Genomic DNA, 19,604 nt, shown 5'->3' on the forward strand with positions numbered 1-19,604 from the left:
CTAATTGATAGAGATATTGAACATTTTTTCATATATTTGTTGACCAATCATATTTCATTTTCTGTGAAGTGCCTGTTCAGTTCCTTTGCCCATTTATTGACTAGGTTATTTGCTTTTTTGGTGTTGTTTTTTGAGTTCTTTATATATCCTAGAGATTAATGCTCTATCTGAGGTACAGGTCTTAGACCCCCATTTGAAGAATTAATTGATCGTGCATATTGCTGGGTTTACTTTTGGACTCTCAGTTCTATTCATTGATCTATCCTTATGTCAGAAAAAATGGTTTTGATCACTGTAGCTGGAAGTTTTAAAACTTGAGTCCTCCAACTGTGTTCTTTTCCACAAGTGTTCTAGCTATTCAGGGTCCCCTGCAATTCCATATTAATTTTAGGAAAAGCTTTCCCATCATTTTGATTAAGACCACTGGGATTTTGATAGAAACTGCACTGAATTTACAGGTTGTTTGGGTAATACTGACATCTTCACAATACTCAGTAACTCATTTCACAAACATGGACTGTCTTTCCACTTATCGAGGTCTGCTCTGACTTCAGTACTGTTCTGCAGTTTTCAGCACACAGACCTTACACCTCATTGGTTCGATTTACATCTAAGTATTATATTCTGCATGACACCGTGATAAATGGAATTGTTCTTGTAACTTCATTTTTTGGACCACTCATTGCTGATGCATAGAAACCCAACTGATTTTTACACATCTATTCCTCTGCAACTGTGAATTCATTTATTGCTGTAATAGTATTTTTGTACATTGTTAAGAATTTTCTAGAAGGAATTTAGTTTTTCACTTAGGTAATCTGGGTTTGTCACTTTGAATATCTACAATTCTCTCCCTACTTCTTTCAAAGGCAAATACGAAGTTCATTCACAATGGTAAACCAAATGTTTCCTCTTTATAAAAATTTTACCAAAATAAACATAAATAAAGAACCAGAAAATTTTTCACGTTTGCTTTTAAAATGTAAAGTAAGGTTGTTTGAAAATGATCAGGAATGTATGCAACAAAAACTGAACTATATATTAATTTCTGTTTACACTCAGTTTTAATCAACTTTACTAGAGAATCAAGTCCTCAAAACTGATTTTATTTATTTGAAATGTCTGTTTTGATATTTCCTTTATATTCTACCACTCTCTCAATCTCTCAAAATCACTATATTGTTTTACTCTACAACAAGATCAAAGTTAACTCTAAGTTTTAAAGATAAGCAAAATGGCTCACTTAAAATTTGCAAGGCATTCCAGTAGATTCCTGTTTCCAGATTAAAAGGAATATAATATACTAAGATTTCATAAACTATGTTTAACATATATATATCTCATGGTCTTAATTCTCATAAGTGGAAATCTTATTAGATATGAGTAACCCCAGCTTTTCTAAACGTAATGCATACTTACATTCTGTTTTAGTTAAGTCTGCCTTTCAAAATAAGTTAAAGTCACCTTTCAACTATTTCTTCCCCTTACTAAATAATCATAGCAATTAAAACTTTCTCTGCAGGTTCTGTTTTCTTTCTAACCCTTTTTATTTCTTTATTTCCTTTTGGACCTTATTAGTGTCTCCCAAATCCTCATAAAATACTTAAGTTAGAGCTGGAAAATTTAGAATATAATTCCCCCACTGATCTGCAAAAAAAAAAAAAAAGAAAGAAAAAAGAAATCACAGAACCTCAGCTAGTTTCCAAACACAAAATAAATCAGTGTGAGGAAAAAATGGCACACTTGTAGTCCTCTGAGCAATGCAATTTAAATAATAACTCCCACTGACTAGATACTTTGATATGGCTGCTTGCTATACTTACCCAATTCAGAAGAGAATTTCGGGTGGCCTTTTTCTGGATCTTCAATGCGATTACCAAGCACATCACCAATTCTGTTTGCTTTGAACTGTGGCTCTAACACCCGACTTGGACCGCGCGTGAAACGGGGGTAGAATTTTTTGGGAAATGGTCCGTGGGGCCCAGACCCCTTGATGGGCACATTCTTAAGTGGCTGAGTCACTTCACTGAAGTTAAAGTAAACAAAGAGCAAAACTGTCCAGGTCGCAGATGTAAAGAGGCACCCATAACAGAAATATCGAAGTGTGACACTTCCCATTATAGATCTAGCATAGCTGAAAGGCCATTTTCAGTTTCCTGAAAAAAAAAAAAAAGGATAGTGTATTAGACGCTGTAGTACACTTTAATTGGCCCACCAAATACACTCACCATTTTCCAAACCATCAACCAAGACCCCTGCTCGTACTGTTAGCTGATTCAGTCCCAGGAAGACATCTGACAGCATGGAACTTTTTAAAAAAGGGTCCAAGGATTAGAAGGGCAGGCCAAGGTGCTATGTGCCCACGCCAATTCACGCCTCCCTGCCAACGGCACTTCCTCACCTTTGCTCCCGGCCTTCAGTCTGGCAATGTTCTCCAGGTTCCGACATTTTATGAGAAAAATCCAAGTATACGTGTGCCACGACAGGACATTTACGGTTTCCCAACTGTAGAGGTACAAGATGCTTTCTGTATATTTTATGGTGCTGGAGTAGGAACCCAGGGCCACAAGCATGGCAGGCAAGTGTTCTACCACTAAGTGACATCCCCCAGTCCATAGATTCCTTTCTAAAGCAAGGATCTTAAAATCTATTATTAAATATAGCAACTTAAAAAAATGGTTCTCATATCTAATTAAATGTTACAACTGCCCCTGAGTGTACTCTAGATCTAAGTTATTTTCTTAAAAAAAAAAAATTTTTTTTAAAGTTTTCAGTGGACCTTTATTTTTTTATTTATATGTGGTGCTGAGAATTGAACCCAGTGCCTCACACATTCTAGGCAAGCAATTTACCAATTTACCACTGAGCCACAATCTCAGCCCCTAACAGTTATTTTCAAATAAAAAGTTGAGGTAATTCTGTTTTCCCTGTCCTTATGATGTCCCGTAAAACAGGGCAAGAAGAACAAAATATAGCATCATACGGCAAGTTTTTCTACACCTTCTGAAACACCTGCTCACCTGCTCATGGAGGCTCACTTGACTTCCTGAGGGCCCACGGAACAAAACATAGGGCAGAGAATCTCTATGTAAGAAACATACACAGAAAAAATCTGCACAGATACTTATAAATTAGTTATTTCTACAGAATGAAATATTTTTGAAATATTATCATCCCCAAATGCTCAGGATAAAGCAAATTAATAGTTTAAAAACATTGAGCTTGTATTAGCTTGATGCCATAAGACTAGAAGATGGGAGACATTTTTGTTTCTAAACTACTGGCCAGCCAAGAACTGTCAGACACTTCACTATCACAGGGGACACACAGAGGCGAGGGGAGGGAAAGCAAGGGTAAAGGGATCATTCTTTCCCTGAAGCAATTTACCTGCAGCCCGCCTAGCATACGTGGACAGGGTATATCACTTTCCTCAGCAAGCTACCTGCTATCTGCAGGAGAAATGCAGGCCTGAAATAATGTCGCTAGGAAAAACCCAAGTAACCCTGAAGGGGGAGACTTTTATGACTTCTCACAGACCAGATCCCAGAACTCAGGGAGAAAGGGGAGTTCCTCCTAACGATAAAATCTATAGGAATTTATTGTTAAGGATCCAGTTAGAACCAGTCAGCATGGCCAAAGTGACCTAGTGTTGCATGTCAGTGGGGACTTCAAAGTCTGATGTCATCCTGCTGTCAGTCAAAAGTCAAGAGGTGGACTTGGGCAGGACTCTGGAAACTTCCCTGGAACCCCAATAAAATTAGAGGGCAGGAGAGAGATATCGGCCTCTCCTTTCTCGGAGGAACCACTTTCTCCCTTAAGTGTGTCCCCTTTCCCTTTCCCTATCCCTTCAATAAACTCAAGTCTGTTACTCTGAGTAACATGTCTGAAATCTTTCTGACTTGATCCTAAGAACTGGGATTCGAAGGGGGGGGCCTTTGTGCTGCCTTAGCTTCCAGAGAAGACCCAGCACTGTAACAACTACAAGTCAATTTAAAAAAAATTCAAAAACCAACCAAACATAAATTCCCACTAGCGGTAATACCAGCAAGGGAACTGGGCCACAGTGCAAAGGAGTCAGGCCCCAAGGAAAGTACTGCCACGAAAGCTATACCCTGCCACTCGCTGGACAGAGGACATCTCCATAAGGACTGGGGCTGGCTTTTGTTATCTGCTTCTTCACTCTATTACCTTTACTCGGCACAATGACTATCCCACAAAAGATGCTGGAAAATAGCTACAGGGTGAATGTAGGAGAAATTCAACAAGTGTTAATTTTTTCTCATTGATTTTTCCTCATTAGATCTAAAGTTAACATTTATAATATAATATGAATGGTTAAAACGACCTACAAGTTCCTACATAACCTGACATTTGACCACTTTGACTATACCACCCACTACGTCCCTCCCTGTTCTCTGTGCCCGAGGCACAGGGCTGCCTGTGGGTGAGCAAACACACTGAGCATATTCCATTAGGGTCTACACGACGGCTCTGCCTCTGCCTAGAGTCCTCCTCCTGGTGGGAACTTCAGAGCTGCTCACGTAGCGCCGTCTCAATGAGGTATGAGAAGGCACCACACCTGGACAATTACCTTATTTAAACTGCAACTCAAACCTTTCCTATCAAACCTTCTCTTCCTTATTCCATGGATCTTACTCTCCTCTTTCCCACACACGGCTACTTGCTCGTTGGACTGGGCAGTTACTGTCTAACCTCTTCTGTGCTAGAAAGGAAGTGCCACTAGAACAAGAGCTTTTGTCTGTCCTATTCCATGCAGAGTCCCCTGAGCTTGTAACAGCTGAAGGGAAAACTACTGCAATGCGGTCATCGACACGCCTGCAGAATGCTGGGAACTTCTAAACAGATGTATTATTCTTCTGTGGGGGCCACACGGTACCTTAATGCCATGCACAGAGACCATGACTACCTGAGTCAACAACAGTATGAGAATCAGGTCAGAAAGACCGCCATACTGATTATTTGGAAAAGGTATGAGAAACAACTCAAGGAACTCATTGTCCAATTTCAAAATTAAAGTCCCTGTGATAGAAATGGGAAATGATTTTCCATTTTATCTACTGCCTGATCATTGGTTTTTCCCTCTTGGTGGCCTGTGAGAATCTAAGGGTAAAATGAAAACGGTTTTTGTTCAAAGACTTCTCCCACAGGAATTGTCCAACTCTTGATTCTTCACCCAATAACCCCCTTGCTCCTCAAATCCAAAATGGCACAAATCAAGATTCCTCAGTTTCCATAATAGTAAAATGTATTAATTCTCAAGGACTCTATTAGGAAGCTATTATTTTCCCCACACCATGTTATAATTCTTTAGAGAACATTTCTCATGTAGCAAATCATTACACTAAATTAAGAACATGTAAAATGAGAGACATGCATAAAATCATTTATGTAATTAGCCATAACAGTGTTCAGAAGTAACAGTTTTTAGAAAGAGCAAGTCAGCACTCAAAGAAAGCACAAAGCAGTCAGAGGCCTGTAACTTAATAAGCCCTAACTGCTTAAATACATTAAAACAGCCAAACAAAAATCAAAAGCTGAAATTTTAATCCAATCTAGACTGATAAACAACAAATCTGGCATCCACACGATACTCTCTGCTTCATACTACTTCTTTCGTCTTCTACAGGCAACTACCGCTGGTTTCAATACCCACAGTTAAAAACTTTTGAAAGGAGGGTCAAAGCACATAGTTAATACAAAACCACTAGTGAGCAAATGCTTTCAAACATAAACCTAATAGTTAATATAGTCAAAAATGGAGCAGTTAGAAATAAATGGAATATATTTTCAAAATTAAATGAATGAAAGGCTAACCAGGTGGAATTTAAACTGAGACAAGTCAGTTTGGTTTTCTCTAGTCATGGTCTGGTGGCTACTCAGGGACAGGTGCTTTTTTAGGTGAGAGGACTTTCCAGGGAGGTACTGAAGAACAGGAATGAGGCAGAGTACACACACTGCGATGATTACAATGACGGATCACAGATTTAAGCCAGGCAAGGGGAGGCAGGAGGGTGTGGAAGAATTCATCAGGATGAAAATGTGGACAGGCCAATGGATGAGAGGTGATGGTGTGGCTGAGTAACAGCTGTTGCCAGATAGTGACCTGCGAAGTGGTCAGAAAACAAGATGCCCAATCATGAGACTGCAGATGGGCACAGCTAATGACAGGAGAACATGCTTTCCAGATATGTGAACTGGAGATGTCTCAATGAACAGTATGCAAAGCCAAGCAGTGAGGTACACACCTGTAATCCCAGCAACTTGGGGAGCAAAAGAAGTAGGATGGCAAGTTCAAGGCCAGCCTGGGCAGCTTAACGAGACCCTGTCTAAAAATTAAAAAGGCTGGGGATGCAGTTCTGGGGTGTAGCGCCCCTTGGTTCAATCCCCAGTATAAAAACAAAAAGACCAGTATGCTTACAGTGTGAGCATGCTCTACCTGCAAGCAAGCCCTTAAAGACAGGCAGGATGATCCACACTACCTAGCACAGTGCCCAGGGCTAATAGGCTCTGTCTGCATAATCTTTAAAAGTGTTTCTTTCTTCCAGAAACGGCTTTAGGACACTGTTTAGCATCTGAGCAACCTGAAGTCTTTTCTGAGACTAAGTGTAAGCAGGGAAACACAATTCACTATGAGGAGGGAAAGCAAGGAGGGCAGCTGGCTCACTAGTCTGCACTGCCTCCCTGGTGTTTCCATTAAGAAAACACCCAGCATGCCAGCAAGTCTCAAGTTGCCCTTCTCCAGGTCCAAGGCTTCCTAAGGCTAATCCTGAAAACACTACAGGAACAACTTTTAAAGATCAAGAGATGACTTTATACACTTCTACCCACACCAATTTGAAAACTTAGAAAGATAACATTTGTCCCCCACCCCCCATCCCTGACCCTGCCTGCAAGGCAAGCATTCTCTCTAACATTGGGCTATACCCAGCAACCCTAAAAAATAACTTTCAATGAAAATACAGCTTACACAAATTGATAACAGTCTCAAAAAAACCCCAACCCCCAATCACTATAGAAGAAATGAAGTCACAAAAGAGTTCCTTAAAAAAACCCAAACACCAGAAAGATAGGGAATAAAAAAAGCAACCATAAAAACAACCAGGCAGAGTATCATAGGGGACTCTTCCAATGCTTTAAAGCCCTAAGCTAAATACTTAAGCTAAATAACATTTTTAAAAAGGAAATCTTCCAAATTTGTTTTATTGAAATAAGTATAACATTGCTATCAAAATCTAGCAAAGACTCAACCTCTCTCCTAAACATCTCATTTATGAATATGAACGAAAAAATCTTAAGATACAATGAAACATTAAGTACACGCTTAACACTATCAGATTTTTTTCTGGAGCTAAACAAGTTGATTATTAAATTCATTTGGAAAAGGGTGAACAAGCACAGGACTCCAGGGAAACCCTGGAAAAAGAACTAGGAGTGAGTCGAGCCCTCCTGGATAAGAAAGAGCAGAGCTTGCGTGTCTGAGCTGCGCGATGTGATCCACCATGGGGTGTTGAACCAGTGGGAAAGGGAATGAAAGCAGACCAACTGCTCAGGTGCCTTTGGAAAGCAAGCTAAGCGCAGAGAAACTCAGCGCAGCCTTAGTGTGAAGAGAGGCAGCACCGCAAACCTCAGCATGTGTGTGACTCTTTACTAAGGGTGTCCAGATAACTGTTTAATCACATGGAAAAGGACACTCGAGGGTTCCTTCCTCACATCATGCACAGGCTACACCTGGCATGTAAATGTGAAGGGTGAAGCCCTGAGTACTACAAGGAAACACAAGAAAACTCCACTATCAGGGAATGGGCAAAATTCTGACTAGTTATGACTAAAAATTTCAAAAACAATAAAGGAAAAATAAAGTGGATTATATTAAAACACATAAAGAAAACCTTTGGATACCAAGGACAAAAGATAGAGTAGAAAAAATATTTGCAACTAGTATCACAGCAAAAGGGTAAGATCTCAGTACTAGTTTTTCACTGCTGTGTAACACATACCACAAACTCAGTGGCTTCAAACATGTATTTATTAGCTCACAATATCCATGGGCCAAGAGTGAGCACAGCTTGGCTGGGTCCTCTTATAGGGCCCCCAAAGCTGCCATCGAGCTGTCAGTCAAGCTGTGCCTCACTGAGGCCTGGCTGGAGAAGAAACTGCTCTGAACTGTTCCCTGTGGCTTTTTAGTGGTGTATGCTGAAGGCCACACTCAAGCCCCAGAGGAGCCTGCAGTTCCTTGCCACGTCAGCTCTGCCAACATGGCCCCTAAGCTCATCCAAGCTGAAAATAAGGTGCAGCCTACTGCAGTCTGCTTAAGACACCACACAATGTGAAGCAGTCACAACCCTATCAAGGGCTGATGTTGCATCTCCTTTACTAGTCTACTGACTATGAGCAAGTCTTTGTTCCTGCTCCCACTCCCAGGAAGGTACTAAAGGCACCAGGTGGCTGGAAATCACTGGGGTCACCCCAGGTCACTCAGTCACTCTCAAATAAAGAAACCCTTAGTTGGGTGTGATGGTGCATTCCTGTAACGTGAGCAACTTGGGATGCTGAGGCAGGAGGATTATAAGTTCAAGGCCAATCTCAGTAACTTACCAAGGCCCTGAGCAACTCAGTGATACCCTATCTCTAAAAAAAAGAAAACAAAACAAAACAAAACAAAACAACAAAAAAAAAAAACACATAAAAAAGGGCTGGGGATGTGGCTCAGTGGTTAAGTACCCCTGGGTTCAATCCCTGATACCAAAAAAAAAAAAAAAAAAAAAAAAAGAAAGAAAGAAATCCTAAAGGTAAAGACCGACAAGCCCACAGACTATTTACAGAAAGAGACAAATGGTTTTTAACCATGTGAAAAAACATGCCACCCTGCTCACATAACAGAAATGAAAATTACAATTACACTGAGATAACATTTCCCAACTTACAAAACCATGAGGCATGACCGCACTTTCTGGTGGTGGGCCTGCAGGCTCTCATGTGTACTGCACAGTGTCTGTGCAGGGCAATCTGGCAACATCCAGTGAAGTCAGACGCAGTCACCCTCTGACTCAGCAATGTGACTCCTAGTAATCTACCCCACATGTAAAAGTAGGGGAAAATGCATACAGAAAACTATTCACTACAGGACTATCTGTAATGAAACCAATGCCACCCTCCATTATGGGGGCACACAGAGGAACAAAATTTAAACTGTGAAGCAGCTTCTACCCAAAGTGCACGGCTTCTGAACCACAACAAAGTCAAAAGGAATCCCAAGTCAAACTAAAGTCAGAGATCATCTGCACTGTACTGTGCTTGAGCTGAGGAGCCACTTCCAAGGATTCTCACAGACATCCTATTGGCAAGGACACACCCCAGCTACTGAACTGTTCACAGTGCCCTATGTAGGTTCTCTGGGACTGGCAGTGTGAGGTGTCAGTGACACCGCGGACCTTCAAGGTATAGTCTTACCACCTAGTCAACGTACTGAATAATACTCTTTCTTTGGAAAATCACACGAAATCCTAAAGAGAAAGCAGACAACACGGCAGGAGCCCTGTATGCCAGTTACCACTCAGGACACCTCTAACTCACGTTTGAAGCTCTCACTATTGAACTAAAAACTCAACATATACAGATTAGCAAAAAGGAAAACACTTTAAGACCACCTGAAATTTCACCACTATTAATGTTTCACTACATAATCTAATACTTTTTATTCTCTTACACCATCTACAAAATGTTACTGCTTTTAGCAATCACCAAAAAATAAATTTATTAGATTCAGGTTTGGTGGCATTATAGCTAATTATTTATACTTTGATTTAAAACATTATCTGCAAAGAATATGTAATTATTTAAAAAATGAGGCTTAAAAAATCTTGGGAAAAAACTTTGTAACTTAAAAATAAGAACTATGGAGAGGGTTAAATAGCTTAAGGCTTCTAAGGAAGTACAAAAGACTTTTAATCTCAGAAGCACAGGAGATTGCCACACCAAAATGCACAAACGAAACAGAATTGGTTTTAAGCACCCTAAAAGGAAAGTACATTTTAATTCCATTAATTTGTCAGGTATCTAAACAAGGAACAAACGTTCTAAAAGCAAGATTCAAAGAATAATTTTTCCTGTAGGAACCACTGTCCAGTGGGAATTCTTACACCCTTTAAAATACATCTTGTACCACAAGGCTGACCAGACAAATCTGTTTCCAGGACGTTCATTTTCTACCAATACAAAATCTTTTCACAATGACCGACGAGGCTTAAAATGTCTGTTTTTAAATGGGGAGTGTTTACCTTTCTGTGGTTTCCAGCTACTTTCTTCCTAAGTGCGTCTGTATTCCAGATTATCAAACAGTAAGCATCTGTCAGCCTTCCCAGACACAGGCACATCTAACTCAGCCTCAGACATGTGGGTGCCAATATCAATTTACATCAGCACTGTTCCCACTGACCCCTGTGAAATTGCCAGGTGATGACAACATAAAACACACATCATCCCTTCTCATTTTTTGTCTTCCCTGGACAACTCCAGGAAAGCACTACCACCTGTAGTGTAAAACAGAAAGAACGGGATTATCTCCTCTTGCTCTTAAAGAAATTGAGTGACCTGCCCTAAACACAAATTAGGAAGCGGATAAACAGGGAACTGAATCCTGGTCATCTGACATCAGCCCTTAATCACTTTGTTGTGCCACCTGCCAGGGAACAAACAATTTGTCATTCTCTAAAAAGTATGCCACACAGGGACTTTTTTTTTTCCTAATAAAGTAAGTTTATGTCTCCCATGAAATTAAAGATAACTCTCCCCTCGAGTTAGCTATAATGATCAATGTCCAAGTCTGCAAATTATTATACAAAATTACTCAGGGTTCACCGCTTGCACTCTACAAAGGCTCCTCATCTGCAGCCCTAGACATGCAACCTTTGCTCTGCAAGTGCACCACCACCTGTGAGAGGCTGACTGTCTTCTAGGGCAGACAGGACAGTACACCCAGGGATACCAGCTAGGGGCTCTGCCCTCCAAGAGCCCATTCTGCCTGAATGGCTTCTGGAAGGCTTGTTCTTCTTAGGTTTTTGTTTTTGGTTTTTTTTTTTTTTTTTTTTTTTTTTTTTTGTGCACAGTGCTGGAGATTGAAGGCAGGGCACTGCACATGCTAGGTACGCACCCTACCCCTGAGCTACATCTTGTCTTTAAGAGGCCCTTAACTCATGAACTTCATGCAGCAGTTGTATCCTTTCTTTCCATTCAAAATCTCTGAAACCCATGCATACAAACTACATAAATGTGATGAAATAACATGTAATTCTTTGTTAGAAAAACACTCATTCTCACTGGAATACTGAAATTTGCTACTAAAATTAGAAAGGAAGAAAGAGAAGGGAGGAGGAAACTTACACTCACTCAAGATAAGAAAAATGAGTCAGTTACACTTCACTTACTGATGGGGAGGTGCTGAGAAATGTGTCCTTGAGCAGTATGATCATAATGTGAACATCAGAGTAGCCTGCTGCACACACAAGCCAAATGGCATGCATGTGTGTAGGGCACCTACCACTCCCAGGGTCAGATGAACAGACTGACTGCGAGTCAACCAAGCACAAAAGAAAATGACTCAATCAAGGGTTGTAGCACACCCAAGGCATGAGGCTGCTGCCTGCCTAAAGATGCACAGTTTTAAAGTAAACTTGTTTTTCAATAAGAGACACTCTAAAGTAATGCAAGCACAGCACAGTAAATACACTGGTGAGACAGTCGTTGACTATGGAACATTACACGCTGCACATAATTGTGTGGCTATGCATGCAACCCACAGGCAGCAAGGCAGGCATGTCGCACCAGCATCGCCACCAACACAAGCTAGTGCTACACTGTGACATCATGACAGCCACCAATCACTAGGCAATAGGGGTTTTCAGGTCCAATGTAATCTCAGGAGAACACTATTGCACATGTGCTCCCTTGTTGGTCAAAAGGTGATTATGTAAGAGATAACTGTATTCAGAAGTGGAAAAGTAACTCATTTTATCCTTCTTAGTATTTATTTAAAGTAAAAGTAATTGTTACTTTTCAACAGATTTAAAATTCTTAGCCCTTATCTCTTCAAATATTTGTTCTGCCCTTCCCTCTATCCTAGGTTTCCAAGCAATGGCAGACCTTCTCAATACATCCTCTATTTCTCACACTCTTCAGTTTTCCATCCTTTCCCCTGTGACACTTCATTCAGAGGTTTCTTTTGATCATTCAGTTCATCAGATTTTTTTCTTCAGTAGGGACTAATCTGCTGTTACATCTACCAAATTCTAAATTTTGGCCACAGCATTTTTAGATCTAGCATTTAATTGTTTCATTTTCAAATCTGCTGTGTCCTTGTACATAATGTCCAATTCCTTGCTGAAATGCTTAAATTCAACATTTATTTCTCTGAATACAATGAATGAGGTCAGATAATCTGGTGATTCTTACGTGTGAAAAGCTCGTTCTGTTATCTATAAGACAACCTAGAATTTTATATGCACTGATATTATCCTGAAAACATGAAAAAGAAATATAGAATTTCTCAAACAAAAACTGAGGAATTCACTGCCAACAGATCTATACTACAAGAAATGTTAAGTTTTTTTTGTTTTTGTTTTGTTTTGCGGTGCTGGAGACAGAACCCAAGGTTTTGTGCATGATAGGCAAATGCTCCACCTCTGAACTACAACCCCAGCCTAAAGTTTTCTAAACATAGTCATGTGTCACTTAATGACAGGATGTATTCTGAATGCTTTGACTTGAAACATCATAGTATGATTAAACCAAGATGACTATCATGTCACTAGGAAACAATCTCATCAGATCATGACTACACTCATACTCATGGAGGTATAGGTACTTAAATGGTATATCCATAAATGATTAGATCATAAATTGAAGGGTCCTTTTAAAAAGCACACTTACACTGCCAGAGGAGCCTTAGAAACCATTATACCCTTTGGTCAGTAGTCTCCTCAAAGGAAAAAGAAAATCTTAAAAAATAATAAATCAGGTGGGAAAATCTGGGCCCGTCCTAAAGCAAACTCTAAAAAGTACAATAAAAATATAAGTGAGGTATACACAATGAAGGAGAAATTAATTTTGTTTCAAACACTTAAAGATTTCTTTAGGAGTTGTGATTTCAGTTTGGCTTTAAAGGTTAAGATTTCAATGGCCAAATACAAAACTACTTTTAAGCAGAAAGTTCAAATCTTGGGAAACTTCAGTATGTATCCCTTTTCTGTTCCCCAAACAGAATAGCAAGTAGAATGATAGCTGATAACAAGAACACAGATGAAAACACAGGGGCAGGAGCAGGTTGGGAAGTGATTGGCCAGGGAAGACAGGCAGGGCTCTGACACAAAATAAACTTGTTCTGCATATAAAAGAGCGACCTGGTGTCTTTAAGCAAATCTACGTTAGGAAGAAAACACTAGGAACACTGTTGAGGAACATTTGGAATCAGCAAGTCCAGTGAGAAAAATTCCAATAAAAGGCTATTATTGTCAGGCTCTTTAAGCCAGTGGGAAAGGATGATCACAGGGAGAACTGTGTGATGCTCAAACAGGAAACAGGCCCTAAGGGGAAACAAAACACCCCGCTTTCAAGTCTTCTAGGCAGCACAGAGAGAACTGGGATGGAGGATAACAGAAGACAGCTTTTGTTTTAGACATGTTACATTCCAGGGAGACTGCGGTAAACTTCAGGTTCAAACCCAGGCCTGAGAGAGAAGTTGAAAAGAAACGTCAAAATTATGGCCTAAGTTACATTTAAACAATAGGAGAGGGCGGTCTAAGTAACGAAGATCGCAAACGGGCCGCAGGCAGCGAGCCTGGGACCTCTGGCGTGCACACCGAAGGACTGCAGAAGGGGCCAGAGCCCGAGGCGCACAATGAACAACAGGAGGGGGCGCCACGATCCGGAGGTCCAGCCAGGGAAGTGCTGCGGCGGGCCATCAGTCCTGGCGATCGCTTCGAAAGGTCTTCAAGACAGCAGCTCTAAAACGTGAGACGTTCGTCAGTTACTCAGGAAGTCAGGCTCAGAATGACCCCATGGCCAGGAATTCCGCCCTGGGCATCTACTCCAGACAGACGGACACAGGGGCACGAGAGGCAAGAGCCGAGAAGGTGGCAATCCATTGTCCACGGAGGGACCAGCAGATAGACAAACGTGATTCACACGTACACGACAACAGGGCTGCGGTAGGGTACCGGCCACCGCACGGATGAACCGGGGGACGTGAAACAAGCAGGAGGGAAGAACAACTCCGAGTGTGAGCGCTGAGAGGCAAATTCCCAGAAAGGGCCAAGGGGAGTGGGCGGCGCTGCTGCTGGTCCCAGCTCGTCGGGAAGGATGAAAAGGTTTTGCAAGCGGTGACGGCGACACAACATGGCCACGGAAGGAGGCCCCTAAACGGCCCAAACCACAGACTCGGTGCTGCGCACTGACCACAGCAACGACAGGCCCAAGCGGAACTTTCCGCGAGCACGTGAGGCGGGAAGGCCGGCGGCCGCAGGCCGAGCCCAAGGCAGGGAGGACGGTCACGAGCCGCCAGGCGCCGCGCGCGCTCGGCGGCCCGCCCGGGGCTGGGAGGAGCCTGCGGCCGGAGCCGGGTGCGGGCCACGCGGCGCGCCGGCTCTGGGGCCGCGGCTGCGGAGAGCGGACGGCCAGGCGCGCTCTCTCCGGTGGTGAAAGCAGGCGGCCGCCCGAGCGACGCGGCTCCCGACCCGAGGGCGGGCTCGCGCCCCGGCTCCCGCAGCGCGCGGGCCGCACCGCCGAGGCCGAGCCGGGGAGCGTTCGCCCCGGAGCCGCGCGCCGGGAGCAGGGAGCGGCGCCCGCCGAGCCGCCCCGAGCCCGCCCGGGCGCCGACGGAGGCCGCGCGGGGTCAGGCGCCGTCGCTCGCGGCTACTCACCGCGACGCGCGCGGCCCAGGGCCGCGGCCTTCCGACGCTCGGGCTGCGGCATCTTCCCTCCCGCCACAGCCCAGGGCCGCGGCGCGCGGAGGCGGACGCGGGATCGTGCGGTCCCCGCGCCGCAGCCTCGGCCGAGCGACCGCCGGCGCGACGTTACGGTGGCCCCGCCCCGCGCGGCGCCTGACGTCACCGCCCGCCGCCCTGACGTCACCGCACGGGGGCCGCGAGCCGCGGCTTTTTGTCCGCACCGAGCGCAGGTGCCCGACCTCGTAGCGGCACCGCGTGTGTTCTCCCGCGCGTGGAAGCCAGCGGGGAGAAGGACGAGGACGTCGCGAACGTAGGAGGGCCGGGAGAGAGGCGGCGGCGGGGGGGCGCGGAGCCCGGCGGGCCTGTGGCCGGCGAGCCCCGTCCCGCAGTTCGTAGGCGCCGACACGGGGCGGAGGAGGTGCCGGTAGACGTTGCAGGTGTTCCGCGGGGCGGCCCTGGGGAGGCTGGGCAGGAGGACCCCGGTGCCCGGCCGGCTGCGCAACCAGAGGGTGGAAGGCGCTTGCCCAGCCTGCAGGCCCTGGGTTCCGTCCAGAGTACCGCCGTACAAGGGGGCGGGTGGACACTGTTCGGTGTTCTGATGAGACATAGGCCAAAATGTAGGGAGAGCGGCTGTGAGGACGACTCCTGCTGGTGGGGACAGTGCGAAAGTGCGCAGCTCTGGTCGGAACTCCGCCGCCTCCACCGAGGGGTGCGGAGCGTGCCTCTGGCAGTCATGCCAGATTACATTGATACTCAACTTTGCACCTCTGAAACAAATGCTACTGGGTCAAGAACTTAAAATTATTTTTTAAAAACGCATTGCTTCCACATGAACACCGTGTAGGAAAGGGAGGAAAATCTGCATCCCTTATAAATTAAAAATTAAAGAGCAGCACCTGAACCAAAGCACTGAGCTTCTTGAGAATGACACTAACCCCACCCAACCACTCTTCTGGATTAACAGGCTGTGCCAAATACCCACTAGGTCGTCAGCAAGTGCGGTGCCACTTGGTGCCATCCAGGTCTCCCCATAGTACTGAGGACTCCTTTTCCCAGTTACCGGCTGTGTAAGCAGGTGATGGCCCTCTCCCAAGTCCTTTTGTGGCCGTTTTTCTCCTGCTCCGTGCCAGGTGGAACACCTTTGACTTCGGACAGCAGTTCACCTTGACTGGAGGCAACAGCTATTTCAGAAAAGGGATTCTCTTGCAGAGTGTACGGGTCACTGTCCCCAGTCGCCCCCAGTGGGTGCAGTCCACGTAAAGAACAGTATATCAAACCAGCCCAGGGCTCAGTCCCCATGATAAGCAACATTAACTGACCTGAACACTTGTTAAAAGTGATGAGGTTTAGGCTTCACCCTAAACCTATTAGTTTACCCAGAGCCTCAGGTGGTGTATATGCAAATTAAATTTTGAATCAGGCAAGACTGTTGCTTCACCTACTCACAACCCTTGATTCTCTCAGAAACTTAAATACTTGCCAATCTGATGAGTGTAAAATGGATTTTTCCTTATAGCTGCTATTTTAAATACTATTCTACCAAATTAATAATTAACCATTATTTTCTAGTAATTGAAGATTTGAGTTAGCTCTGGTTTTTCACCACTATAATGCCCTACGCATTCTATCACTGTGGTTAAACTAGTCTTTGAGGCCAGGATTAGAAAAGTATTTGCTGTGGTTTTTATTTGTTTTTGTTTTGTCCCTGGATACAGTTGCCAAATGAAATATAGGATGACCTGAAATTTCTATTTCAGGTAAAGAATACTTTGTCCTAGGCAGTATTTAGGATATACCTGTCTTTGTTGTTAAAGGGTTACATATGTGTGCAGCTGCTGAATTTGGCAGGTCAGATCGAGTAGACAAAAAAGACAGTCTATATGAGATAGTGTTTATTGTAGTAATAATAAGGAAGCAAAAGTGAAAGGCACATGAGGAAGAGAAGAAAATACATCACCCAGATCAGGAGGAACACCAACACCTGAAGTCATGTAGCTGGGAGTCCCTGGGCAGCTCTTCTGGGTCGCAACTGGGAAGTCTGGGGCTGAGTGTCCTCTCTACCAGTGGGATTCCAAAGTCTTATCACCAGCTAGCATCCTTAAATATAAGTTAGAACAAAGAAAGCACAGTTCTAACAACTTGGGTGACCCGGCATTCCCCTCAAGGACACTTACTGCGTTCCCTCAAGGACTGACCAGATCCTGAAAGGAGGCAGTGTTTGTCCTGAGATAGGTGAAGGTCTAAGTTCCTGTGAACCAGCCACACCCAAACCCGAACCCAGAAGTCTGCCTTCTTTAGGTGTTCTGTCAAGGACTTGCAAAGGTCATGGCAGGCACAGGGACAGAGAAGATCTTTAGAATTTGTACTGCTAAAATAAAAAGCCTGCAGCTTGGTAGTTTAAAGTTAATAGAAACTAGTTTTCTCACAGTTCTAGAGGCTGGAAAGTCCAAGAATAAAGGGCCAGCAGGCTCACTCGGTACCTCAGATGCTGCTTCCTCCAGAGGGAGGAACACTGGGACTGGTGGAGGAGTCCGAAGAGCCAAGCAGGTGAACACCCTTGGTCAAGTCCTTCTGCAAGAGCACTTACTCCATTCACAGGGCCTCTGCCCTGACCTACACCTTCCCAAAGCCCCGCCTCTTAATACTGTTACACTAGCAAGGAAGTTTCAACATGAGTTTTGGAGGAAGCACATTCAAATTATAGCTATACTTATGATAAAATATTGTTCTTTATCTGGAATTCAAATTTAACCAAGCATCTTGTATTTTTACTGGCTAAATCTGGCAGTCTTCACCCTGGGCAAAAATCTAATCTTAGTTTTCTCATCTATGAAATAGGAATAATAGGACTTACAAAGTAGTAAGGTTGTATAGGTAAAATAAGACAGTCCAACCAACTTGGGCTTCAGAGATAGCTCAGTTGGTAGAGTGCTCGCCTCCCAAGCACAAGGCCCTGGGTTCAATCGCCAGCACCAAAAAAAAAAAAAAAAAAAAGAAAAGACAGTCCATGCAGAGTACTTACCACAGGATCTGAAACACAGGAGAAGCCCATGGTTAGCTCTTATTAATTAAGACCTCAAATGAATGTGTTTTAGAACCAATTCCCAAAGAATGCTTTAGTTACTAAACTCTTGAGCTTATTAATTTAAGGCTTGTTTGAGCATTTGATCATACCAAAAACTGTTTTGTGAGAACCTTTGAGTAGGTCAGCAGATATTCCTCAATTAGCTCTAAAATACAAGTCAGATTTTTAAAATTTCCATACAGCTAAGCCTTAGCAACTTGGTGAGGCCCAGACTTAAAAAAAAATAAAGAAATAAAAGGACTGGGGATGTAGTTCAGTGGCAGAGCACCCCTGGGTTCAACCACCAGAATCCCCCCCCACATACACACAAAAAAGTCCCATACATACAAATCCAAAATTATCACCTACAAACAAGTATGAATTTCCTTTCAGTAACAGCAAATGCTTGGATGTTGATTTTGATTTGGCCAACTGAAAACAATGTTCAAGAAGAGATTATCTAAGAGTCTTACTGAACTATTTCTAGTACTTATTTGGGTTATCTAGTATCTGAACTAAATCATATTATAAAACTAAAAGTTAATATTAGGTCCATGATTTTAAAAAGAGAAAGTGTACATTGTTGTCTTTTTCTTTTGGCAAAGGTGATAGTACTACCAAAACATTTTTCTCTAATTTCGAAACTAGGACAAGTTCGGTGGCGCACGCATGTAATCCCAGTGGCTTGGGAGGCTGAGGCAGGAGAATTGCAAGTTCAAAGCCAGCCTCAGCAATTTAGCGAGGCCCTAAGCAACTCAATGAGACCCTGTCTCAAAATAAAATATAAAAAAGGGCTGGGGGGTCTGGGGTTGTAACTCGATGGAGTGCTTGCCTGGCACATGTGAGGCACTGGGTTCAATCCTCAGCACCACATAAAAATAAAGGTATTGTGTCTGCCTACAACTAAAAAATACATATAAACAAACAAAAAAGGGCTAGGGATGTGGCTCAGTGGTGAAGCGCGCCTGGGTTAATCCTGGTACCAAAAATTAAATAAAAAATAGGGGGACGAGTTTTTACTTAAAAACAGTACTCCATATTTATGCTATATGGGTCTCTTTTTTTCCTTCAGGTACAGAATAGTTTGTATTTTATCCTTATTTCAATAGACCCATAGATTTATTGCAATCAATTTTTAATGATTTTCTAGAAGCAGATTGGGCAATCTGTGGGTAAAGTATATAATCATAATGTGGCACTTTGGCGCTGCCAGGTCAACCCTTTAAAGGCTCAGTCAAGTTCCCTAGCCATCTGTCATGTATAACCCTTAGTTTTCTCCATGTTTTTCTAGCAAAAGGTTTTTATATGTATTATTTTGCTAAATAGGTAGGTAATAAAGAGATTGTAAACTGGTTCTCTGCTATGTAATGTACACATTGTCTCAAGAACAGAAGTTCCAGGAGGCAGGGGTGTTTGTCTGCCATGCTCCCTGCGGTGTCCCGACACCTAGAAGCCTTCCTGGTCCACTGACCACATGGCTGTGATACATGAGTCAAGTTGTTTCCTTTGTGGTGGCTCCTACAGCTTCCCTGGCATTTGCTATGTTTGGAGCACTATCAGAAGTCTACCCACTCCCTGTT

At 43.3% G+C, this 19,604-nt stretch overlaps 1 protein-coding gene across 5 annotated transcripts in view; it reads right to left on the reverse strand.

Annotated features, from left to right (window-relative positions):
- Positions 1 to 15,113, reverse strand: part of GALNT11 (polypeptide N-acetylgalactosaminyltransferase 11) — a 44,279-nt gene extending 29,166 nt beyond the window's left edge. For 4 of the 5 annotated variants that reach the window (XM_079151041.1, XM_079151044.1, XM_079151045.1 and 1 more), the window contains exons 1-2: positions 14,934 to 15,113; positions 1,824 to 2,156 (exon numbers count right to left, since the gene is read on the reverse strand). In XM_079151041.1, the coding sequence (XP_079007167.1) occupies positions 1,824 to 2,118 (295 nt within the window). In that variant the 5' untranslated portion in view covers positions 2,119 to 2,156; positions 14,934 to 15,113. Of the gene's footprint in view, positions 1 to 1,823; positions 2,157 to 2,228; positions 2,570 to 14,933 lie in introns of those variants that run through there. The other variant, XM_079151042.1, reaches the window with a different exon arrangement.
- Positions 15,114 to 19,604: the final 4,491 nt, after the last annotated feature.

This window comes from Sciurus vulgaris (assembly GCF_902686455.1).
Source record: "Sciurus vulgaris genome assembly, chromosome: 8".
Classification (NCBI taxonomy): Eukaryota; Metazoa; Chordata; class Mammalia; order Rodentia; family Sciuridae; genus Sciurus; species Sciurus vulgaris.